The sequence below is a fragment of the Calliphora vicina genome, chromosome 1 (assembly GCF_958450345.1).
Source record: "Calliphora vicina chromosome 1, idCalVici1.1, whole genome shotgun sequence".
In the NCBI taxonomy this organism is placed as follows: Eukaryota; Metazoa; Arthropoda; class Insecta; order Diptera; family Calliphoridae; genus Calliphora; species Calliphora vicina.
The window spans coordinates 84474521-84501477 of NC_088780.1; the positions used below are offsets into that span (position 1 = coordinate 84474521).

Below are 26957 nucleotides of genomic sequence, written 5' to 3' on the forward strand. Positions count from 1 at the left end.
ATAAATTTTTAAAAAAAAATATTTTTTAAACATAAAATGTGCATATTTAACTGAAAACAAGTATACGATTTTTATAAAAAAAATAATTAAATACATAAATATATTTATTAAAAAAAATAATAAAAATAATTTGATTATTTTAAAACAAGTGCAATAAGAATATATAAAACTAACATAAACAAATTGTGACCTTAAATATAAAACCAACTTATAAAAAATATTTCCTAAATAAACAAAAATTAAAAATTTTTAAATTAACAAATAAACAGTGTTAAAATAAATCTTAAAAAAAGAAACAATAAATCAAACCTGTTTGGTTTTCTCTAAAAACCAACAAAACTAAATTAATAATAAAAAAAATTAAATATAAATCTCGTTGTAACTAACGACAACTAAAAACCGCCAAAATTCTTACCACAAGCAGCATGAATTCCTATTTCGAACAAGCTTCTGGCTTTTATGGCCATCCGCATCAAGCCACCGGCATGTCCATGGGCTCCAGTGCCCATCACGATCAGTCAGCCACCGCCGCAGCAGCCGCCTACAGAGGTTTCCCTCTATCGCTCGGCATGACGCCCTACACCAACCACCATCTACAGCGCTCCACCCAGGATTCACCCTACGATGCCAGCATTACAGCGGCCTGCAATAAAATCTATGGCGATGGCAGCCAAGCCTACAAACAGGACTGTCTCAATATCAAAGCCGACTCCGTGAACGGCTACAAAGATATCTGGAATACAAGTTCGAATGGTGGGGCTGGCGGTGGCGGCGGTACTGGTGGTGGCGGCGGCGGTTCAGCGGGCTCCACAAATGCTTCAAACAACACCGCCAACGGAGGACAAAATTCGGCAGCCGGTGGTATGCCGGTGAGACCGTCCGCTTGCACACCCGATTCCCGGGTCGGCGGCTATTTGGATACATCGGGCGGCAGTCCGGTTAGTCATCGTGGCGGCAGTGCTGGCGGTGCCGGATCGGGTGGTGTAGGCGGTGGTGGCGGCGGCGGCGGTAGTGTCAGTCAGAGTGGTAATGTTGGCGGTGTGGGTACAGCTGGCGGTGGTGCTGCTACAGCCTGGAATGCAAATTGTACAATTTCCGGAGCTGCAGCCGCTCAAACAGCAAGTAGTTTACACCAGGCCAGCAATCACACATTTTATCCCTGGATGGCTATCGCAGGTGAGTCTTAGTTCTAAAATTATATATATTGTGTAAAGTGTAAATTTTCAAGATTTTCGAAATTGTGAGGTTTTAGTGAGTGATTTCTCAAGAATTATGAGGTTGTAGAAAAATATAATTTTTTGTAAATAAAAACGGTCTGAAACTATATTTTAGGAGCACATTAAAGATTTAAGTTGCGATTATTAGAAATTTCCAAATTCTAATATACACAGAAACAATTTTATATATAAATGGTATGAATGGCAAATCCATATATTTGATGATGTTTTTAATTTGCAACAAATTCAACAAAACCTTATTTATTATTAAAAATGCTCATCTAAAACTTTATGTAAATTAATATTTGTGATTTAATTTAACAACAAGTTAGTGGTAAACATTTTGAGTAAACATTTTTAATATTGAAACTTGGTTAATGCTCTGATATTAACAGTGAGTTAGAATAATTTAAAATATTAATAGGAAGACTTTTACACAACTAATGTTAAAAAAATCACTATAGCACATTGTGATTAATGATTCCCAAATTCATTATTTTCACCTATATGGGCCCTTTAAATAAAACTACAAAGATTTAAAGAGACATTAATAAAAATTGTCGATCGTACAGATTGAATTTAGTCCAAAAAACGGTTGACGCAGAAAATATATTGTTGCCGCAATTTAATGGTTTTTTTTAACTATTTAAAAATGTGAATATGGCCAGTAGATTGATAAAAAATTCTATATCCATTACAAACATTTATTTCTGTAGAAAAATTACTTGGAAGTTAAAGAATATAAAAATTGTATGAAGAAACCAAATTAGTTTAAATTACTGACTATATAAATTCAAAAATTACACCATCCTGCCATTATTAACCGAAATTAACTACTTTTATTTCTCCAGTTTTTTTATATAAATTTGATATTATTTTCAATCTAAATATATTCAATTCAATTAAATTGAATTATCAAATCTCCTAAAATTCGATTCATCATTAATTATGTTATCTAAAAAGCCTTAATTTCAATTTAATCAAATTAAAACAAAAATAAATTTTTCTTAAAGATTATTTCTGTTTATAACCCATTAGCCCAAGCAAATGTTTAAACTAGAAAATGTTTAATGCTATTTTAAAAGTGATTTATTGAAATATGTTATAATTTTCTTATTAGTAATTTTATGTATAATAAGCGCCGTTTAGCTTAAAAGTGTTTTAACTACGTTTATTCGTTAAATATTTTTAAAAGGCTGAATATAAGTTTGTTGTCAACAAATTAAACTGAGCATATCATTATTTTATTTAAACAAAAATTTAACCTTAGATGCTTTTAAAAGTAGAATAAAATGACTTAAAGTTTTCTTATTTACTTTAATACGTCTGCAGTTTTAAATTCATTCAAATTATAATCCAATTTCCTTAGATTTTCTCCAACAACCTTCCCCAAAAGTGGTACGGAAATATGTTGAGCTATATGTCTTCCAATCCATTGGAAAATTCTACAATATTCATTTACGATTTCACAAAATATATATTCTGGTTTCTATTTTATCCGTATGAAGGTTGAAATATGTTTTTCAAAGCCCCTACGGTTCTATATGTAGCCGGCATCAATATATCAGATATATTCAGAATTTCGGTATTGAAAATTAGTTAAATCTGCCCATAAATTGCTGATAAGCAAAAGACCACTATTTGTACACATAAATCTCCCAAATCTGTCAGAAATACTTTCTGAATTTTTTGTGTTGGAGAACTCATCAAAATCGGTATATAAATGATTGAGTTATAAGAGAAAACTGGGTTTTAACCCTCTGTTACTCGCAACTGATCTAATTGATACAGACAAAACTAATTTTATTGTAAATTTTTTGAAACACTCTAAATTTTAAGCTATTTTTTGATAAAAAAATATATTTTTACTGCAATTTTTTTCTATAACTCTTTTAAATGCTTTGAATTTAATAATGTTTTTATGTTTTCGAAATAAAAAGTGAAGAGATTATTTTCAAACGCGCCTTTTTTATTGATATCAATTAGATACATTGCGACTAGTCTCGATTGAAAATGATTGCGACTAACGGAGTTTTGAAAAGCGCCGATTTCGCAGTTTGAAATGTTCTAATAACGACTATAGTTGTGAGCACAAGAAAATAAAAAAATATTTATCGGATATTTTTGGTATATTATTTTCTGTACAAAAGAAATATATGTATATGCCTATATCAAATGAAAGTTATTTCTAAGACCTTTCCTTTCTCGAACTTTTAATGGACAATGAAGCAATCGTGGACAATTGTTTTAGCCCGACTTAATTGTAAAAATATTGAGAAAACACTATAGTAAAAAATATCTACATATATGCTGTATATAGCCGAGATATTAAGCTTTAATTCATCGCAAATACTGATTTTTTCCTATTAAGGTAAAGGCTATAAATAATACAGCACTCTTAACTTGTTTTTCAATCAATTTCGGCTTAAACATTATTTTGATGTAAAATTTTATGATGGCACACATCCCCACTAAAATGTACTTTTTAAAAGAAAAAATGATAATTTTGATGGCATTGCAAATTGTTTGATAAAGTTGTTGTTTCGATGTGATTTTCCTTTCCTACTTCAACTGCCTACAAGTACAATTATTATCGGTTTTGTTTCTCATTTTTTTTTTTAGTTTTATATCTGACTTTTAACAGACATAAAGGCAAAGACAGATTGGTATGGCAATCAGTCAACCAGGCAGCCAGTCAGTCATTCACTCAGTCATTTCAGGCATTTAGGCAAAACAAAAAGCCAGAAATCATAAAAGAAAGAACTACAGACGTATATTTATTTATGAATATCAACACAACATTAAATCAATTATTTCGTCATTTATTGCTTTTTAATATAGAATTGTATACATATTTTTTTTTCCTTCAACTGTTAAGGTCTTTAAAGTTTTATTGTCTTTTGTATGAATCTACAGTTAACAGGAACGAGTATAGCAGAAATACCCTACGTATATTGTTTATTTTTGGTTACAAGTTAGAGACATGAAAAAACAATATTCTTAGACACGATTTCATCAAGCTCTTTCTTGTAAATCATAGTATGCAAAACCTTTCCTTAAGACAATATTGTTGATTTGTAAGCAGTTAAAATCATTTAGCGATTTGAGAGCTTTACAAAATATTTACAACAAATGCAGTCAAGAAGTAGTAAAGTAATGAATTTATTTTCAAGGAGAAGTAAGTCGCCGTACTTTTAGAAACATTTTCATATAAATTGTTTTTGTTTTGCAAAAATTGGTATGGAAATATATACAAAATTAGGTTTGATAAATACGATCAACGATTAAAATAAAGTATTAACCAATCGGTCCAGATTTGCTTTCTATTACCGCTCTAAATAAATAAAATCTTAATATTAAAAACCATACAATTCAAGAGTAAAATTCCAATGAATTTCAAAATTGTGCTTAATAGTGAAAAGAAAATATAAAATGAAATAATTTACCACAAACTGTGCAAAAAATAAAACGTATTTAAAAAATTTGTCTCATAATTTGTCAACCATTTGGTGTTTAGTTATTTTAGCAGGGAAAAAAGTGAGAAAAAATCTAAAATTATGACTTTTATTATCACATGAAGTGAAATTATTACGAGTACATACACTGTTAAAACTGCAGGATGTTAGAAACAACAACCTTTTTGCCACTAAAATTAACAGAACGTAAAAATTAAACAAAAAAAAAATAGTGTGTAAAAAATTGTGAAAACAATCCTTTTAATTTGAGAACATCAACAAGCCGTTTAAAACCGTTTACTTAGAACAGAAACAACATCGGGCTTACAGAGAGCACAGTGTACGTACAATGTAGTGCATACACCTAAACCATCTGGTTTTCCTTCCTTCCTTTATGATTATTTGTTCACTTTTTTTTTTGCTTTATTTTTTCTATAGTAAATTGTACTGGTAGAACACAGTTTTTGTGAAATATTTCTAAAATTGCACTGCTTCACACTGGGTATAAAAGACAGACGGACAGACGGACGGACAAATGGATACAATGGCAAACTTCTAGTGGGTTACTTACAAACAATTTGAGTATGTGTTGTTTAGCAGCGTCAATTTAACCCTGTGAAAAGAGTTTTAGTTTTTCAGTTGTTGTTGCAAAATTTTTATTAACACCGCCGCTGCTTTAAAAACGTCACCGCGTGTGCTTATTACTGACTTACAATAAGTAGTTACTCGACTATACAACAATTGTTTAGATGCGAGAACAAAACACACTTTCTTACACAATTATGTATAATTATTACATTTTAGACAATAACTCCTACAATTGTCGTTTAACTTTTGTACACAGCAAGAGTTAAACAGGCAACAACTAAAGTCATACCGATCAAGCAAGGATGCATGCAACACTTTGCTTGCTTAAACTCTTTCAGTTACCCAGCATAAGAAAAAAATTATGAAATTAAATTTTTTAGTTTTTGTGTATTTTCTTTACAATATTGTTTCCATTATTAATGGAATGTCACACATATTAAAACTCTTTGGGAATTTTTTTTTTTTTTTTTTTTTTTTGTAAAATTTGTGTCTATTTTAAAGAGCCTCCATTTTTGTTTTGTTGAAATGTTCTTTCTGTCCTATCATTTTGGTGTGACTAAAACAGAAACTCACTTAAAATATTGTTTCTAATAAAGAAATATTTGAACATCGTACAGATACAGTCAGACATATATAAATAAATGTGGCATGACCCTTAAAGATCATCCACTAAGTTGATAATGTTTTTTTTTTGTTACTGTTTGTTTGATATTTTTTTTTTTTTTTTGAAAGAAATTTATTTTCATAAATATGTAGTCTATATGATTATATAGAAACTGTATAAATCTTATGGCTGAATTTCTTTATAATTAACCCATTAAAAACTCATAAATTTGGTAAAAACTAAATTTGATTAGCAAATAATAGAAATGATGAAATTGTATAAAACTAATTAAATTCTTAAAAGTTTCATAAAAAAAACAATTTTAAAACCTTCGCCAGGAGTTAATAATAATAGCCTTCCCCGTTTTAAATAATAAGAATAATAAAATCCTTTCATTAGTCTTCCTAGATTTTTTTTCTCCGTTATTAAAGTATACAATATCTTTGGCTGTCCACAGAATTGGTCCAACGTGACACCGATCTTTTCAGTCTCGTAGTTATAATCAGTATAAACTCAATACAGTCAAATGTTCTGTTAACAAATTTAAGAGGTCCGATCAAACTAAATCTGAAAAAAATTAATAATTTGTTTCGAAAAAAAAAAAATCAAATCAGAATAATTTGTGTCAATTGGGGTATTCAAACTGTTTGCTATTATGTCATAATGTCTAAATTGTATTATTTTAGTTTAAACAAATTTTTGTTGTGTCTCAAACTAAAAAAGTGTTATTTTATGACAAAATAATAAACATAGTTTATTAAAAGTCTTGTTAGTTTAGAACCTTTTTTGTTTGAAACACAACAAACATTTGTTTAAACTAAAATAATAATTTAGGACGTTATGACAATATGACATAATAGCACACCGTTTGAATACCCCAAATATTTTCTCTATGAATATCACTAAAAGTTGTAATAATTATTTGAGGAGCCGCAGAACAAAAGGTACTTTTTGGAATCTTTTTACAAATTTATTTTTTGGTATTTTTATAATATTTGGGTTGAAATCTTCTAGAAAAAATCAATTTCCCAAAATTTTTATATTTTCAATAAAAAGTACCTTTTGTTCTGCGGCTCCTCATCGATGAATTTAAAATTTAAATTATTGTAATCTCAAGTCGAAATTTTACTGTTTTGAATAAACAATCCTCAATTTTTTCCACACATATAAACTAGTTTTGCTTGAGATAAAAAAATTGGTTCTTATCGTATGATTCAGTTAACTTTGACCCTAGTGGTGATATAAATAAGTATGTAATTGCATTTCTAAATTTCATTTTCATTGCAAGTCCATATCATTTCTAGATCCTTATTGATCGGAGTCCTTTAGAGATGTACACCTGCCCAGGTATTAGTTGAAATTGCATTTGCAAGCCATCTAATATACGGTTTATTATATCTGATATTTTAAGAAATTTGGTAGAAAAATCATCCAAATCGGCTCAATCGACTATCGGATATTTAAATAGACTGTGAAGAGTCCTGTAGAATAAAATTTTAAAGGAACGCAACTAAAGCGATTTGTTTTAATATGCTAAATACGAATACGAAATAAATTAGAAAAAATTTAATTATTTAAATAATTCCAGAGATGAAAACACTTGATCTCAATATTATATCGTTATTTTGAGCTTGTTATGGGAAAAATGTTGAATTTTAAAATTTTTCTTTCGCAAAATTGTACTGGGACAGGGGACAGAAGTCATTATTCAATTTTTAGAAATTGAAAAAAACTAATTTCCTTTTTCTTTCTGTCTGACAATAATTAATCTGCGAATTTAATATTTCTACAAATTATTCATTTTAACTTACTAAATCATATTTTTCTCTTTTCAAAGCAAAAAAAAAACTTTTCTAAAAAATCCAATTTTAAACATTTTCTTTAATAAAAATTATAATATATATAATTTCTTAGAATTTTAATATATTTTTAATAAAAATAAATACAAAATTAATTTGTTCTTTTAAACATAATGAAGATTTTTCTTAAACAAAAACATGTTGCCTGTCATCTGCAAAACAAGCAAGAGAGAGCCTTTAAATTTATGATCTTCACTACTACATTTTTTTTGGGCAATATTGAATACCTCAGAATCTTGTACGTAGTGTTAAGATTTTCACTTTTTTTTATAAGCATATTGGTCATACTTGTATGATTGACCACCCACATGAAAAACAAAAAATCAAAGAAATAAAGATGATGCTCTCGCTTCTTAATTTTATCCATCCATACAACAGCAAAAATAAACAAAAAAAAAGAAAAAACAACCAAAATCCAGTCATAATTTTATAACGTGTTAAAAAAGTTGAACAGACCTACTTTGTGTCCACTGTCAGTGTAAAAGTTAAAAAGAAGATGCAAAAATTTAAATTTTAAAATGAATAATATAAGTTTCACTTTTCATAAAAATGTTGCCCTTTGGCAAACAAAATTAATTAACAGAGTTGATAAAATTGCATAAACAATTAATTTTTAATGCTATAAAGGACAAAATAATAAACAAAAATTGATTTCTTATCAAATACTTAAATATAACTAGTCTTATAAGCTTTCCCTTCACTTCCTTCCGCCTTATTGTTCCAATTGGATTTTTCATATTTCTTGCTTGTCATATTTCCCATTAAGATTATTATCTTACCTGTCATAATTTGCATTCTTTTGATTTTTAGTTATCTTAGGTAACACTAGATGGCGCGTATTAACTCCTTATGAGAATTCTTATAGGTGAAATAATATCTTTTGTACCTGTTTAAAAATTCAGATCGTAAAATCTTGACTGTGTCATATTCACCACCACCACATTTTTTGTAATGCTTTCCTTGTGAAGAACTATATTTCGATCTCTTTCTAATTCTCTCTCTATATCTCTCTCTCTTGGTTTTGTCTTTTGAGGGTTGTCTTTTATAAAATATTGTACCATTTTAATGTGTTATTTCTTACTGAAACCTCCCCGGTTAACATTTAAATTAATCATTTGTCAAGACAAGAGAACCTGTTTTGAGTATAAAGGATCAAGTACTTATTTTCAAATTCATATCGCAATAAAATTTAAAAGATTGATACAAACATATTTTAAATTAAAATTGTTTGTATAAACATTAAAAATAATTTTCTAAACAGTTTTTTTTCCTGATTTCAATTATTTCGCTAGTGAAACAAATATTCGTGTTCTTAAAAATTTAATTTTCGAATAGTTGCTACCACGTTTTGAGTCTTGAATTTTGGTAATAGAAAATTTCAATAATTTTTTAGTCACATAAACACTTGATTCTATTACGAATATATTTAAAATCTTAAAATTTTAAATATATTTTTATTATTTTTCAAAGAGTTTCCGAAAAAATTCTGCTCTTGAGTTTAAATTTTATTTAGTGCAACTACTTAATTAAATTCTCAAACATTTTAAGTTAACAGCTTTAAAATGTGGTCGATATTTGATCCCGTGGAAGAAACAAATATTTGATGCAGTTGTACCAGGTCTCACAATCTTTTACCGAGTTTAACTCCGGTCGTTCGGGAGCGACCAAACAATTGCCGTGGGAATGAGCTTTAATATAGTGAAACTAGAAAATTTAATTAAAAAATTTATTTCTGGATTTAATTCGTACTACATACAATATTGTGAATTATTGCTGATTTTGTCACACTTAATATCAGTTTACGAATTTTTTGTCTTAAAATTCGTTAAACCAATCAAATTTTAGGAAAGTAAATTTTATGCACAAATAGAAATTTGTCAAATGACTCCATTGCAATCGTAAAAAATATAAAACTCCGACGGGCCTTGAGACAGTTGAAATACTTTGTGGATAAAAGTGAAAGCACCAGAAAGTTCTTGTAATCGAAAATAAAATTTTGTCAGGAATTTATTTCAACATCGAATCTCTTTTGGTTTTACAATCTAGCTTTAAACATCCATCACAGTTTAACTTGCATTGAAACCCGGATGTTTTATTTATTTTTAAAAGGGAGTTTTTTTATGATTTGCGCTTATATCTCGGTCATTTATGGACCTAAGCTTCCAGAATTTAGTTTTAATACTGATTTTCAATAGCAAATTCGATATATTGATGTACATACGAACAGACAGACGAGCATGCTATCTATAAGAATCTCGAATATATAATGTTTGAGTAGTAAATTTATATTGAGGAAATTACAAACGGCATAACTTTATAAAAAAATAAAATTTTTATTAAATCAGTTTTTTCTTTTGTGATTTTTAATAATTTCTAAATTGGCTTAACTCTTAAATTGCTTCATATTTCAACGAGCAGAGGAAATATACCAAAATATTATTCAAAATAACAAAAAAAAAACTAGAACATCTGTCTGTCATTCAATATGAGACAAAAGCCAAGTAAAGTCAAAAAAAAAACTATAAATGTCCATAAATTATATTAGAAAAAAGGTGCGTTGATAAAAAAAACCAACAAACAAAACTTAAATTAAATGTAAAAACACTAAAACATAAATAATTTCTTAGTTAGCTTTTTTATACATAAATATTCATATTTTTCCAAAATTTGAATAAATATATTTGTTGGTTTTTAAAAATATAAATAATAAATTAATTTCTATTTTTGTGAAATGTCAGTTTAAACAAAAACACACATTCGGTCGGATACAGACTCAAAATTATTCAACATGGTTTAAACCAGTATAAAATAAGAAAGAAATATTGTAATAAAATCATACATTTTTATAAATTAAAACATTTTTTCTTTTATTTCTTTAATCAAAATTTGTTTGGTAGAGAGTGCGTCACAATAAATGAAAAAAATAAAATAAAACCACCGCCGCAGCCATCTGATCTTCATCATCGTAATAAAAAATTTACAAAATACACAAGCAAAAAAAATAAAAATAAAATAATAATATGATGAATATTGAAAAGGTTGGTCTAAATAGCGTATAAAAAAGTAAAGTGTATACTGGAATTGTTACGTTACTTGGTTACTTGGCGGATACTAACTATTCCTGCCGGCTCTACCCCCTACAAATGTTTGTAGCACACGTACGAAAATCTACAGCTAACCCTAGTAAATCAGATTAAAAATTCCATATTTCTTTAAACTAATTGATGAATTTTATGATGTTTAGTTTGTTTAGCCACTCACTTACAGGCCGTTTACCAAGTGCCTGGTGTCTTAGTTATTTCATTTGATTGTATACAAAAAAAAAAAAAAGATCCACCGCAACAACATTAACGTTGGAAACAGTATTTTGCAGCCACTTTGGTTGTGTTATTAATGTGAGAATTTTAAAATTTATTAGTTTCACTGATACTTTGATTTTCTGATTCTTATCAACTTCTTTTTGCCTTGTGATGCGCTCGCTCGGTCGGTCGGTCTACCGGTCGGTACCTTGTCTTTTTTTCATTTTTTTTTTAATATATTTTTCCTCTCTTTGTATTTTTGTTTGCACACTAAATGATTAAGAAACAACAAAACAAGTAAAGTAAAATAAAAATTTAAATTTTATTAAAATATTGAAAAATGAAAAGATCGTATGGAAAGAGGGGGAGCAACAGAAAAGAAACTGAGAAACAATCTAAACAATGTGTGATTTAAACTTAAACACTACATTGATCATCCGAAAAATGTTCAGGGTTTCAATTTTCAATTTCCAACTACAGTGTTTCAACTCAAACTAAATTGATAATTGCATTCAGAAAAATCATTTGAAAGATCGTGCAAATTTTACTTTAAGAGAGTAAAAAATTCTATTGAATTTACTAATATATTTAATTGAAAAGCTTTTAAAGCTAGTTTAAACCATAGGTATTAGTGAGTTAAACTACTAAAAAGTTCAGTAAAGGCAATTTTCAAGGAGCTTTGAAAAAGTTTAAGCTAAACTTTGATTTTAAAAATTAAACTGCTGCTATACTTTCACAATAAAAGAGAAACAAATTAAAAAAGTAATTATTTTGTTAATTATAGCTTAACTTAACATTTGAGCAAATTTAAACTTAGTTTAAACTCTGAGTTTAGACTTACTAGTGAGTTTAACTACAGTAAAGAATACCAAATTAAAAGGATATTAAAAACTTTGAAGAATTTTAAGCTAAAATTGGATTTTACAAATTAAACTTTGGTTAAACTGCTGACGAATGTTATAAACAGTAATAGAATTTTAGAAAAAAATCCTTTTTTTAGGAAACCGATTTTTATGACTCCTATTTTATGTCAAGAATGGCTTTCTGATATTTGGTGAAAAATTGGCCATTATAAATTATATTAAAGCTTAATGTTTGGACTAAACACTGGTTTTGTTTAGATATAGTTTTCTTTTTTTTAATTTTTCTTCAAAAAGTAAGGTTTTTTCCCGTAATTGGCCCATTGTCGATCCAAATGTTTAGGATTCGATATGCACAACATGGTGTAAGATTTAGTATTTACATCAATTAATTCAATGCCTATGGCTGTTTGTTTAATTCAATCATTATTGAAGTTTTCTCAAATGTGTACGCTTTTATACCACTGTGCACATTTATTGAATTTTGCAATACGATCTGCAGTACAAATTCATTGATTTTATTTTTTTTTTTCTTTATATCTGTTTTCAAGAAGTTTATTGTTGTTGTTGCTGCTTGTCGTTTTGCCTAAATTTGTTTGAAATTTGTTTTTTAAGGTCTTAAATCATGTCCTGAAGGCTTTTAAGTCATTATCGTTAAATTTCAACATAAATTTTCCAAATATTTGTTTGCCTGGTGATTTAGTGATTTATTTTTTTAACAGATTTTTTTTCTGGGCTAAAAATTAGAAAAGAAAAAACTCATTTATGGGAAAAATTTTACAGCAATAAAAATCTAGTCACAGAAATATTTTTTTCTATAAAAATGTGACCTTGAAAATAATATTTTCTAATATTTTGCACGTACTAAAAATATTCATATTTTTCACACAATGTCAAACACACAGACTAACTATAATGGTGTTTTGTTATTGTTTTACAAATAGATCAATTTGACCATAAAAATGTGAGTTTGTTTCGTTGTTTGCTTTTAGTCAACTAAAATTGACTTTAAAGGTTAAACGAGGTTGCGTCACTAATGTTACTCACTGGGTCTGAGATAAAAGTAATTTTTAGGTAACAAGAATTATGGTTTATTAGTTTGTTTTGTTTGTTAGAAAGAGATGGAGAGTGTAAAACATCTAATGGATGGGTATATACTATACGATTTGAAGATAATGAAGGAGAACAAAAGCAGATGAAGATGATGATGAGGAAACCTGTTGTGAAGTCACCTAATTTCGATAATTATGAGTGGGTTTGGGATTTTTGTTTTACGTTTTTAGTTTTAGTTGATAAATTTAAACGGAAATTCTACAAATTTAGACAAAAATATTAAAAACAAAAGAAAAATAGTTGTGGTTCTAGCACGTTTTGCAAACATGAAAAGAGAATAGAGTTGAAAGTACTAAAGTTAATTGCAAATATTTAATTATTTCAAGGTTAGTATTCATTGAAATCTCCACATAGAGACAACAACATTGAGAGTTTGAAACTTAAACTTTATTTAATGTATTTATTTATAAAAAAAATACCCTGTGCTTTAGCTTTCAAAATTGAGCTTTAAACTTATGCAGGCTTTACTTAAGTTAGTTGCAGTGCACGTTGTTTCTGTTTTGCTTCTTAATTTTTAGTCTTTGCCGGTTGCATATTGATAAGGATTTATGACCTGCTTGTTTTATTTATTTAATAAATTATTTTATAACTGCAGAATTCTTGTAATTTGTTTCAGCCCACTGTATTTTGGCCATTTGGTCAGTGGGTAAATTGAATTCATCAAAATTACTAAGGCTATTCAGGGAATGTTGCAGTTGATTTAATATCTTATATTAACGTTAATAGTTCAGGTTTTGTTTTTTTTTGTTTTAGTTCTAGTTCATGTTCTAGTTATGTACTTTTCTGCTAAATAGATACAAAATACGTTTAAAATACATCTTAAATCATTTTAAAAAAGTGATGTAAGGTATTTGGTACTTTTTTGAAATTCTAGGAACTGTATTTTTGGTACTTTTTTTACTCTCTTTGTACCACACCAATCAACATAAAAAATAAATAACAAAATATACCATACAAAGGTGTATTTGGAAAATTCTGACATTTAAGGGACAAAATTAACAAAAAAATTTGGTACATTATTCAACAAACAGTTTCTTTTATTTTTTCTAATCTTATATACAAATTATAGATTAATCTTAAGCTCTATGATAACAACTTTAAATGTTGCGGAGAATATCTTGAAGTTGATATTGTTCTGTTCCTTGATGTGAATACCCCTACAAATACGAGCACAATGTGCAAAACATGTGCGAAATACATGATTTTTATGTAAATTTTTTAATTTAATTGAAAAAAAAAAATATTAAAATAAGGATGCATATAATATTATTAAATTAAAAATAAAAAATGAAACTTTCAAACTTCAAGAGAATATGTAAATCTGATTTCTAAAAAAATAAACATAAATGGAAAATATTGCAAAAACTAAATTTCAAAATAAAAAATAAACTATATTTCGCGCTTTAAATTTAAAGAATGCTCCCTTTATGGCCGTAATTTCAACAAAGAGATATTTATCAGTGCTTAGTTACTTATGGAGTAAAAATATTTGGTAATTTTTATCCGTAGATATTGATTTGAAACTAATGTCAAGTTACCTTTTAGGTAACTTTAACTGCTGGGTATTTTACACCGTAGATATCTACTTGTTGAAATTACGGGCATTAACATACCAAAACTACAAGCAGTTTTGATTTGTTATTGCTGTCATTATATCATTCTGTATTTATATATTTCAAAATTTTAATAAGATCTAATAACAACTAAGTAGGTATCATCACATGATTTTATCAAGCCATCAAATCATGGTTTGTTTGTATCATTTCCTACTGAAATGATGAACTTTAAATTACGCACATGTTAACCCATCTATTTAACAATAATTTTTGGTTCTAAACTAGCAACACGCAACTGAAAAGCCACTTTTAAGAAATTCAACGAAGTGTGACCAAATAAATGTATGTTACAATTACGAAAATGTATTTTTCTACTTTATTTTATCACTTTATTAACAGAACAAGAAGTGGTTTTATAATTATTAAATTAGAAAAATTTAATCGCAATTAAGTTTTAAGATGCATTTTGATTTATTAGAAACGAAAAATTATTGTTAATTGTTTTCACTGATCTAATTAAAGAAGTTGGTTAAAATATTCTACAAAATTGAATAAATTTAATACAATTTATTTGAAAGAAAAAGTGAAAATAAAGAAGAGTTAATTTAGTATGGGTTTAAAAAAAGAATTTGCTTGATTTTTTGTAGGTTATTGTATAATTTACTTGGCAAATTGTATTCTCATTTCTAAACAAGTAGAGAAGAAATATTAAATTTGAGTAAAATAAGTTTGTATTGCCGAAATGGCCCAACATACTCAGAATCACCTTTATACTCAGAATCACTTTCGGAGTCCATTTAACGCTATTCATTATTGAAGATAATGCGATGAAATTTGGATCTTTTGTATATAAGATTAATAAATCCTTTTGAATCTTTTAAAAATAGGTGCCTATTTTCAAATAGATTTACTTCCGGAGGACTAGTTATAATATTCTTTATTTTCATGTAGTTGTGTGTGCTGTAGGGTACACAAATACCTATATATATATGAATATTATTGATCTTTAATATAATGAATTATTAATAATAAATAAATCATTATTAAAATCAAAAAATATGCATATTTATACAAAACAGAGAGACAGACACACAAATACTGCTACTACAAGTTTCTGTTGTGTTTTTTTTGGTATTTAAAAATACAACAAAACCTGTGAACTTTAATTTAATTTCGAAATGGTTTTCAGTAAATATTTTTTCATTGCTGTCCTCTGCTCTGTTGTATATTGCTCGATACTGCCTGATACTTTTCGTTTTAATTTTTCGTTAAGACACTCATTTAGTGTTAAGGCGCTCACAAGTGGCAATAATGATTTGTTGTTTTATAATAAACAACAACACATTGTTGATTGCCATGCTTACGTCTAAAATACAAAAGATATAGACTAAATTTCATACTAAAGCCTACACATTCATTCAGACAACCAAATGGATACTTGAAATATTCAAAAATATACATATGTATAAACAAAGTGTAAGTATGGCAATACTGACACTTTTGAATTTTGAAATTGGCGCGCACTTTTCTAACCATAAAAACACATACACAAAGAAAACAAAACATGAACAATGAAATCAAATAAATCTTTATATCTAATAAATAATAATTTGTCGATAATTCTTTAAAATTTCCAAAAAAAAAAAACAAAAACACACAAATTGTTGTTGCACTTCAAAAAGCAATAAATACCCTAACAGACGGTTTTTATTAAAATAAACAACAACAAATTCTAGCCAGTTTCTTGCTTCTTTTTTAAAAATAAACATTAGACAATAAAAAATAAAAATGATGAATAATTTGCTAATTTGCTAACTAAAATTAAAAATATTTAAACAAACGAACATGATTTGCATTAAGTTTTGGGATAACAATTAAGATTGTTATCTCAACTTCTACTACCATGTATGTATTTATTTCAAAGATGCTTAAAGATTTATTTATTTATTTGGTGTTTGGTCTCTAATCTAACAACAAACAACCTCTTTAAAAAAAAGCTGTATAAAACAAAAGATTGCTTCGTTTTTATTGTTCTTTGCTGGGGCTCATCTATCTCTTAAAACAAGAGAAAGAGAGCAAAAGAGCTGTAAAATAAACAAAACTGAACATAAAGTATCTTTAAGTGTTTGTTCAACTAATAAATTTTATGTGTGTAAATTTTAAACAAATTAAATTTGATTATAAACTTAATCTGATCATCAGCAATAATGTGATGTACTTTTTCTGTTTGCCACACTCACTTGCTGGCTTGTTTTACATCTTGCTGCACGTACTTAAAGATTTAAATGAGTAGCGGGTCTGCCTGCATTTATGGCAGTTATGCCATCATGTTTCATCTTTAAATGGGGTAATTCACCAGAAATGTTTGCACAAAATCTAAAAACAAACAAAAAATAAAAATCAAAAAACTATAAACTTAATGGGAACTTTATGCATTCGCCTACGGGGCGTTGTATTTAAAATCATATAAATTTTAGCACCAGATAATGATAACAGCAGCCAGCCAGCCAGCCATCCAGCCATCATACAATCCCAAATAACAGCAATCCATGCATACGATACAAATTGAAATGAGCTGCCACTTTTTTTTTGTTTTTGTTCGTGTTGCTGTTATTCAAAGGTGTTTGCTTTGGAAATTTGTTAGTTTTTCATTTAGCTGGGAAAAGTTCCCTTTACTGTTGTTTTTGTTGGTGGCTGTTGTCGTTTTATTTATATAAATTTTGCGTTTGTTTACTTTCTTTTATGCCAGTATAATATTTTATAATTTTTTTTTTCCAAAGGCATCTTTTTTATTTTCTACTATTTTACTACAACTACTGGCAACGAAAAACGCACACTCAAACACAGTTCCCTAAAGTAATGAAATCATTAAAATTATCACGATACTGTGATGTGGCGTATTTTTGTTTGTTTGTTTGTATTTTTAACTGTTATTATATTTAATAAAATTTGCAATACAATTTAAATAAATGTAAATTATATTGATTTTTATTTGCGTGTGAATACCAGTTTCTGACTCTTAACAGAATAACTAGGTCGTGGTGTATCAAATAGGGTTAATGTCAGTGGGTTCGGGTCGTGTCCAAGCCAGAAACAAACCTAAATCGCTTACAAAACGTTTTATTACACAACAAATTATAATGGCATACTTTTGAGACATCGGGAACAGAAATAAGAAATTTTTCTAGTAGAATAATAATTAGTTTTTGCGCCAAGTTCCCATTATTTGTCAGCTTATTATCACCATGAGTGGCAAGGGTATATATAAGTTCGTCATTCAGTTTGTAATTTCTACATTTTTCATTTGCGACCCCACAAAGTATATATATTCTATATCGTTATAGATAGCGGAATCGGTATAGTCATGTCCGTCTGTGTGTTGAAATCAACTTTCCGAAGCCCCAAATATCTTATATCCTATATGTGGATTACTAAGTCATTAATATAGATAATATGGATATCTAATGATAGATATTTCAAAGACTTCTTCACTAAATATTAAAAAAAAAAATTATTTTTAAATTTAAAAAAAAAAATTAAAAAACAATTTCGAAAAAAACAACTATTTTACCCAGCAGAAGTAATCTATTGCGGAATTAATTGCCACTAAGTATCCTTTTGCAATCCAGACTGATCACTAGTTTATGGACAGTCACCAGAACTGCTGGAATTTGTTGGCTTTCACACAATTATCAGTAAACATCAAAAAATTATTTGTTGGCCGTCCACTACTAGACCATTTAATAATCCTTGGATGTAGTATGCTGCAGCAAACATATCTGACATACATTCCTAAGTGTGAAAATTATTGATCTTTGTTGCTTTTCTTCTGAAGTCACTTTTCTAAAGTCCAAAACTTTATCTAATTTTGACCAAAATCTTAAAAAAATGATTTTCTTAAAAATCTTTTTTAAAAAAAAGAATACATTCTTTGAAAACTTGTGATGGCAATAGCCAACATCAAACAAAAGAAAATATATAAATTGGAGTGGAGTTCTTTGTGTTTGTGTACGTTTACGTGAGAGTGTATGTGTTTCTGAAAATTACGTTTATTCAGGCGCCAGACTCAGCCAGGCGCGCATATTTAAATACACACGTGGTTTATCGCCAACATTAAATCATATTTTTATACCTTCTTCTTTTTTTACTTATTTTGCTGCTGCTGCCACAACTTGTTCCATAGAAAGTTCTTCAGCTTTTTATTATTTTTTCAGTTTTGTTTTTGCTATTTCGTTGTTTATACTGTTGTATTCTAGTGTATAGTTCTTTTCTTCTCTTTTTTTGTTTGATTTGCCCCACTGTTTCTGTTACCGGTGGCATTTTGATTGTTTACATTTTGCACATTTTATGTTTTTTATTGTTTTTTTAGTAGTTGTTGTTCATTATTTTTGTATAAACACACACTTGTGTTGAACACAGTGTTAAATTAAATAAAAGAGATGAACAAACAAAAAAAAAATGCTATAAAAACATTAAAATAAACAAAATAAAAAAACGTTTAGTTAATTTTGTTAAATGAGTGTAATTGCAATAAAAAGTAGAACATAATTAAAATTAAACAAAAATAAACAAATTTTTAAGATTGAAACAAAATTTGACACTTAATGAAGCTGAAATTAGACATAGTTACTTTAAAGCTAAATATTTGAAAATTTTCAAAAGTCATCAATTTATCATTTACATATTAATAGTATTTAGCTTCTTTAAGTGTTTTTATTATCAAATTAAAATATTAACCTTTTTATAAAATTTTTCTTTTTCTATAATTTCAGGTAAGATAAGATCTGATTTAACACAATATGGCGGCATATCACCAGACATGGGTAAGAAATTTTCCACATTTTATTTTCCAAAACAAAAACGTAGTTCTTAAAAACACTAATAAACTTTAATAACAAACAAAAAAAAAACAAAACAATTTTAGTTATAATATAGATAAATCACTAAAAGAAAGACCAAACAATTTAAAGAAAATCTATCAAAACAAATAAAAACGTTTAAAGTAAATTTGCTACAAAATCATTTAACTACTGTTATGAAAAATCATCAGAAGCAACTATTTAATCAGGCACAATAAACACCTCTTTGTTTTAGTTTTATTATTATTTTGTTTTATTACATAGATATTTTGCTGCTTCGACTCCTTTCAATAATATGGGAGTCTTAGAGTTAAAATTACCTTGATAATGATTTTAAACTGTTAAAGTTTTAATGCTTAAAAAACAAGAAATAGTATTTAAAAAATGTAGTTTTTCTTTTGTATTCTCGAAGTTTGAACAATGTATGAGTACTTAAGAATTCCAGCAGTTTTAAAGTGGCATTGTAACCATTTTATGTAGAGTATATATCACAAATGTGTAGTTACTGACAGACTCCATTTTACACACATTACTTTACACATTCCAAGTAGTGTAGCGTAGGGTCGATCGTCACTTCAATGTCTTGTTTATTTTAAGAAGTAGATATTTTACTCTCCTGAAGTAATCTATTGCTTAGTCTATTGCCACAAAGTGTCCTTTTGGTAATCAGGAGTATGATCAATGCAGGGTTATTTGACTTCCTCTTAGGACTCTAGTTATAATTCGGTAACCAGTGGTAGATAAAATCACTAGTTCGTGGATAGTCACCAGAACTGCTGGGATTTGTTAAGAATTTCCTTGTTAAGTTGGCTTCCACACAGTCTCATGTATGCGGTCAGTTAAGTTGGCTACTAGAATCATCAGTTACAGCTGCATCTAAACTAGAGATCATTCTCTAGTCCCTGGCTGTATGTTGTATGCTGCTGCAAACATACGAGTACATTCTGCCGTACATCCATAAGTGTGGAAATGATTGATCTTTGTTGCTTTTTCTCTGTTTTTATTCCGCTTTTACGCCGCTTTTAAGTTTTTCTTTTCTTAAGTTTTTTTTTTTGGTTTTGTTATTGAGATTTTTCTATAGATTCTAAAGGCTGATTAAACTTATTATTTAAAAAGTGATTTAAAGTATACGTTTAGTCTGCCACTCCATCCATCCATATATTCGCTCGTCTGTCTGTCCGTCCTTCATGATTAAACCATGATTATCAACAAAGTTTCAGCTGCTTTAAGGTGACCAGTTGCTGGTTATATTTATATTTGTTTTCTTTTGTTAAAAAAAAGTTATAGCTTTTCTTTGCTTTTTTTTAATTTGTATTTTGTATTCAGCGGTTATAAAAGGTTATCAATCATTTAGAAATCTTGTGTTCAGAATTTATTATAAAAAGAATGTAGACTTACAAATTTGTGCCGTAATTTAAAGGAAAATACGATTATTTTACACATTGTTGGCAATAGAAATGAACCGAGAATGAAGTAAAATTAGTGAAAAATGGAAAAATTTATTTAATTTATTATTGCAATAAAACATATTAATTATAAAGCACATTTAACTGATAAACAAAAGTAGGAGTGATAGATATTTTTTTTTGCTTAATGCACAGGCCTACCATGATTAAATGTCAGAAGTATCTCTTAAATTACTGGTCTGATTTCATTGAAACCTGGAACATCAAGAGAACAGGAGTTGAACTTTCAGAATATAGTCTTAATACCAAGAACAAAATTTTTCCTAAATAACAAGAGTTAGAGTTTGTTTAAAAGAAAACAACAAATATTTGACCTAATTAAGATCTACTTTATTTGTTGCAATATCACCTACAACTTGAATACAAAGTTGCAATTACAATTTTATTCATAACAAAATTTTAATTTTCTTTAATTTTCATTCACCTTCATTGAACTGAACTGAACACACGTAGTAGTTTAGTAAAATGAAAAGAAAACATTACAGACAACAAACAAAAAAGAAACATAAAATCTCAAAGATCGACACCTGATCTTCGTCGGTAAATGTAGTGATTTTGTTAATGTTTTTTTGCCGTGGTTGCTGTTGCATCCATAGGCATATGGCAACAACATATATTTAGTATTATGGCCATAATATAAAAGCTAAGCAACCAACACGGCTATAAAGCTGTTGTAATAAACTTAAGATTTAATTGCCAAACAAATCTATATGACCGAACTGAACGGAACCAAACCGTACTGAACTGAGCTGAGCAGTGACCACCACCACAGTCAGTCAAGTGCAGTTTATGCACGTTTTTTATATTTTGTGGCTGCTTTAGTTTTTTTTTTTGTTTTTGTCTTAAACTCGTATTAATGTGTTGTAATCTCAGAAACTATTACATTTTTATTTGTATGTATGTCTGTCTGTATTTACAGTAGCCGTGGTAGTTAAAAACGTTAACATGCTGATGACATTAAACATGACAATATGATTATTTTGTGAATTTTTCTCCTCTCTCTCTGCCTCTTCTCCCAAGTGCTGCATAATAATATTAATTGATTTTATATTTTATTTATAAAATTGTTTGAAAAAAGTCTTTAAACAAAAAACAATTAAATAAAAACATTCATAGAGGACATTGTGTTTGGTTGCCACCTTTGGGCTTCCGTTTCGTGCGTTTTTTTTTTATTTATTTCACATTTTAATACAACATGCTTGGTTGCACATACTTGTGGCATGTGAGTAAACTTGAAAACACGATATTTTGTTGGATATTTATAAATAAAAATAGGGTTTGTTAGGTTTTTATAATTCATAACTGCAAAGAAAATACAGCACAGGAGGTATAACCGATAACAATACAATAAAAAAACAGCCCCATTACAGATATTTATTTGCAAAAATGAATAGTCAATAATGATATTTAAAACCATTCTTCACAAAAATATCAAAAATTTTGATTTAAGAAAATTGTTCTTTGCTTTTTTTTATTCTAAAATCAAGTTTTCGCAATGTTCTTTGTTAGAGGAATGGGGCAGAAAAAATAGCTAACAGTGCATGCAATATTTGTGTTGTTTTCTTTTCGGCGGATGGTTGATGATATACACCTTATAAATAAATAAAAAAAAAATAATAAAATACACTTGTTGTTTTGTATCGGTTGACTTTTGTGGCACTACAGTTACTAGAGTAACATGCCTCTGCCACAAATAAATATACTGCATTTTAGTGTTGCCTTAACTACAAATACAACTATTGTTAGTATAGCAGCTACTTGCTACAACACATCATATGAATATGGCTGTTGTGTTTAGCATTTAAACATAGTTATTGTTTTAAAATGTGTAATAAATTCATATTCAAATTGTTAATTGAATATTATTTTCTGTTCAGTTGCATTCACTGCAACACCAAAACTTAAGCTTTGATGTTGCAAATGCAAGCATTTGTTTATGTGAGTGTGTGTCTGTATATATGTTTGTATGCAAATTATGTTTGCAGCTAAAGGGGGTGGATCTTATAATGAAAACTTCTGATTAGCTTAAAGGTGTAATTATAAACAACACCTTCAAAACAACACCAACTAAGTATGTGTGACATTATGATAAAATTGTTTAATTAAATGGAAAGGTAAATTAAAATCAATAAGAACGTGTAAATGAAAATTTACAATTACATTGTGCAAAATATGTAAATTTATAATTTTTTACATTCATAAAGCAATTAATAAAGCTGTATACGGCTAAGCCGAATTTGATATACCCTTTACCTTAGTATACTAACGTACATGAATATACAGAAATTACTTTGTCCTTGCTAAAGTGTATAAAAACAAATTGTTTAAACAGTGGAATTGTTTACCTGATATATGTAAATTATCCAAATTTTATAGAAAATATGAATTTTACATTGTTTACCCTAATGTTTACATTATTTACATAATTTCTTACACAGTGTAAAATATGTTTATCTCTCACATTTCAAATAAATCTTTAGTTTCCACTATTTTTAATTTTAAATTTTGATACAAAAAAATATTTTTTACTTTATTTACATAATTGTTTACATGATGTAAAAAACTTTATTTACATTACTGCCTACACGATATAAACAAAATATGTTTCATAAATTGCTGGAATAAGAATTGAAAAAATCAAATATCGTAAAATATACTAAATTATTATTTTTACAATGTTTACCTAACTTTCTACACAGTGTAAAATATCCCTTCTCGCAAATTTAAAACAATCTTCAATACTTTTTATTTACATGAACACCTTTAAAAAATATTTCAATTTATATAAAATACCAAAAACAAATCAAAATATACATTGTTTACACTTTGTAAAATATTTTTACATTGTTTACCTAATTTTCTACACAGTGTAAAAATTATATTTTCTCACAAATTTGATTTTTTTTAATTTATGTATATGAAAATTTTGCCAAAAAAAATGCTCTTTGTATAAAATATATAATTGTTTATACAATGTAAAAAATGTAATTTGAATACAATTCTAGAAAGAAATCAAATTAAACATTGTTTACATTTTCTAAAATTTAATTTTTGTTGCAAAAATTAAAAATTTTTTGACATTTGTAAAATGTATTTACCTAAAAATTTACACTATGTAAAACATATATTTTAAGTACGTTGTTTTTTATTAATAATGCAAGAAAAAAATTTATTAAATATTGAAGAAAGTAATAATTTTACATCGCTGGTGTTAAATTTTATTTGACGTTATGTTTGAATTCATGTACTGAATTAAAAAAAAATAATTGTTTCTAAAATTCGTAACGTAAACTATCTATTTCGTGTTACTTTACACGGCGTAAAGTAAGTATTTTTTAATTTTTTTAAAATTAGAAATTGTAAATAATACATTGTTTACCTTCATATTTACTTTAAATGAATTTTTATATTTTAAATGCTTTACATAGTGTAAATTTTTCTTTATTTAAACCAATTAATACTTAAAAATTAAAGCATAATAAAAGTGTTTTATATTAAAAATTTTACATTGTGTAGAAAAATTTTAGTTATTTACATAAGAAAAATTATAAAAATTTTATACAAAATACACATTAAGCTTAAATTTCTTGTTTTGTTTTTCCTACAACTTCCTAACAAAATTTACCAATATTCCCACATTTATTATGGCCAAAAAAAAAATCAGGTCACTAGGACACATTATTTCATATGGACACACACAATATTTATGAATGATTATGTATGTCTGCAAATGTACTTTGGACTTTAAGCATGATTTTTTCATTGTATTTCTTTCTTTTCGTTTCTATTTGGTTTTATTTTTTACGTTGAACCCTTTTTGAGTGTTGATACTGCATAAATAACCACCATTAGTAATTTCCTTTGTTAAATACAGTTTAACAAACAAACAACAGCCAAAATATGAATAAGGATTATTTAGAACCCAAAATTTCAGAGTAAATACCCACTCTAAAGTGGTTGACAACATATTGAAAAAAAAAACTACAAAAAGAAAATTGTACAACCGAAATTGTTGTTATTAAACATTTTGTAAGTGTTGTTTTTGTGTTATATAATTTCCATAATTCATATTCATACACAGCTTTCATACAAACACATTTCCATACACATGAAGGGGTTTGTTTTTTTTTATTTTTTACTAAAAGGACATACAGACTGACTCAGGTTATTGTAGGAAAAATAAAAAAAAATTAAAAAAAAAACAGAAGAAAAAAATAACTAACCAAAAAGTAAGGCTGGCCTCAGCAGAGACATGTAAGCAGACACAAGGACAGACGGGCAAACGAACAGTTGGACACAGATAGATGTGGCCAAAACAAAAGCACCTGCAATACGACAAAAATATCTATGTTTGAATAAAAAAAATATACAACAGCCACACACTCCATTCCACGTACATACATGCAACAAACTCATTCATGTAAATGCGACAAAATACTCAGGATTTCTGTGCTTTCGTTTCGTTTACTTTTTTGTTGTTGTTCATATTCATTATATTTTTGTTTGTTGGGGGCAGGGAGGTTACACTGTAACTGTAACAAAAAGTAGAAAATGTGAGTAAATAAAAATCCAGCATATGTAAACAATTACATATTTGCAAGGACAACAAAAGGCTAAAGTAAATAAAACAAAAGGCAACAAAGTTAATTATTTATTAAATATTAAAAATAAATAAAAGAACAATGAACTTTTTAAACACTTCATTGAGGAGCAGAGGCAGAGTTAAAGTTTGTAAAGAAAAGAGATTTCCATAATTAATTATTTAAATTAAACAACATGCTTTACAATTATCAATTATAAGGACTTTGGAAAACAAAAATTCTTTAGGCCAGTGTATTTTTTTAGATACAGTGTAACGACAACATGTATACAACTAATAAACAGGCAACCACCAACACCAGCAGCAGCAAGCACACTACATCATCATTATCATTCCCACAATTATTATTATCATCGTTCTCATCATCGTCAGCAGCAGCAGCAATATTGTTTGGAACATTGTTACTGCTGCTGCTGTTGTTGTTAGTTGTAGTAACAACAAGAATAAAAACAGCAATAAACCGGACACATATTTGATTTTACTTACACACTTCACAATGGTTAACTGGGGAGCATTTTGTATTTTAAGTGGTCTTAACAGCTCATAAAATGTTCAGACATCCAACACACATACTCAACCGTAAAACATCCAGCAAAATCCCCCAAAAAAATACAAAATTAACACTCATTCATACTCGTACCATCATGAGTCCATGAATATGTTTTCCAACACCAACTAACATTTAGTTTTTTTGGAGGGATTTTTTTTTTAAATATAAATATTTGGGACAACGTCGTCATATTATAAACTTACACTTTTTGACTTCTTGTTCTTTTTTTCTCTGTCCTGCTCTGCTGTATGTATCTTCTTTTTTTTATTACACCCTCAGCATTTCCTTTCCTTCCTTCCTTCGAGTGCGAGTTTTGGTTTGTTTGTGAACCTGTGGCAGGAGGGGAATTATTTTGCATGTAAATGTATGCAAAAAAGAGTTTGTGGTCAAAATCAATTAATAATTTAATAATTCCTTTAGGTTATGATCTTTCGTCTGGGCAAATTATGGCATTTAGATTAAAACCAGGAATATGACGTTTTTTCATTAACATTTACTTGTAAATAATCAGGTTTTGTATCTAATCAAAATTGTCCATTAAATACAAAAATATGTCATGCAAATTAATTAAAATATTTTATTAAAAATAAAATAAATTAGCATTAACTAGGGAAATAATAGACTTGGAACTATAACATTTGTGACTCAGGGTGGTAAATTTAGGTAAATTCAGGTAAATTTAGGTGTATTTTGTACATGGTTCATATTTTGTTCCCTAAATTGCTATAATAACTTCATGATGGACCCAAGTCTGTCACTACTAAATAGAACCTTCTTTATGGATTCTGATAAATAATGACATATCCTGCTGATTTATAGTTACTTACTTTTAGTTTCACCGGACTAGGGGATTTGACCTCAAAGTTGGACATTTTAAAAGGTTTTTCAATAAAATATTTCATTTGGAACAGGGAATGTTATTGGGTATAAG

The 26957-nt window shown here is 27.9% G+C and overlaps 1 protein-coding gene across 2 annotated transcripts in view; it reads left to right on the plus strand.

Annotated features, from left to right (window-relative positions):
* Positions 1-320: 320 nt before the first annotated feature.
* Positions 321-26957, plus strand: part of Ubx (Ultrabithorax) — a 134924-nt gene continuing 108287 nt past the window's right edge. Inside the window, exons 1-2 of one of the 2 annotated variants that reach the window (XM_065515051.1) lie at positions 322-1176; positions 19324-19374. In XM_065515051.1, the coding sequence (XP_065371123.1) occupies positions 426-1176; positions 19324-19374 (802 nt within the window). In that variant the 5' untranslated portion in view covers positions 322-425. Of the gene's footprint in view, positions 1177-19323; positions 19375-26957 lie in introns of both variants that reach the window. The other variant, XM_065515052.1, reaches the window with a different exon arrangement.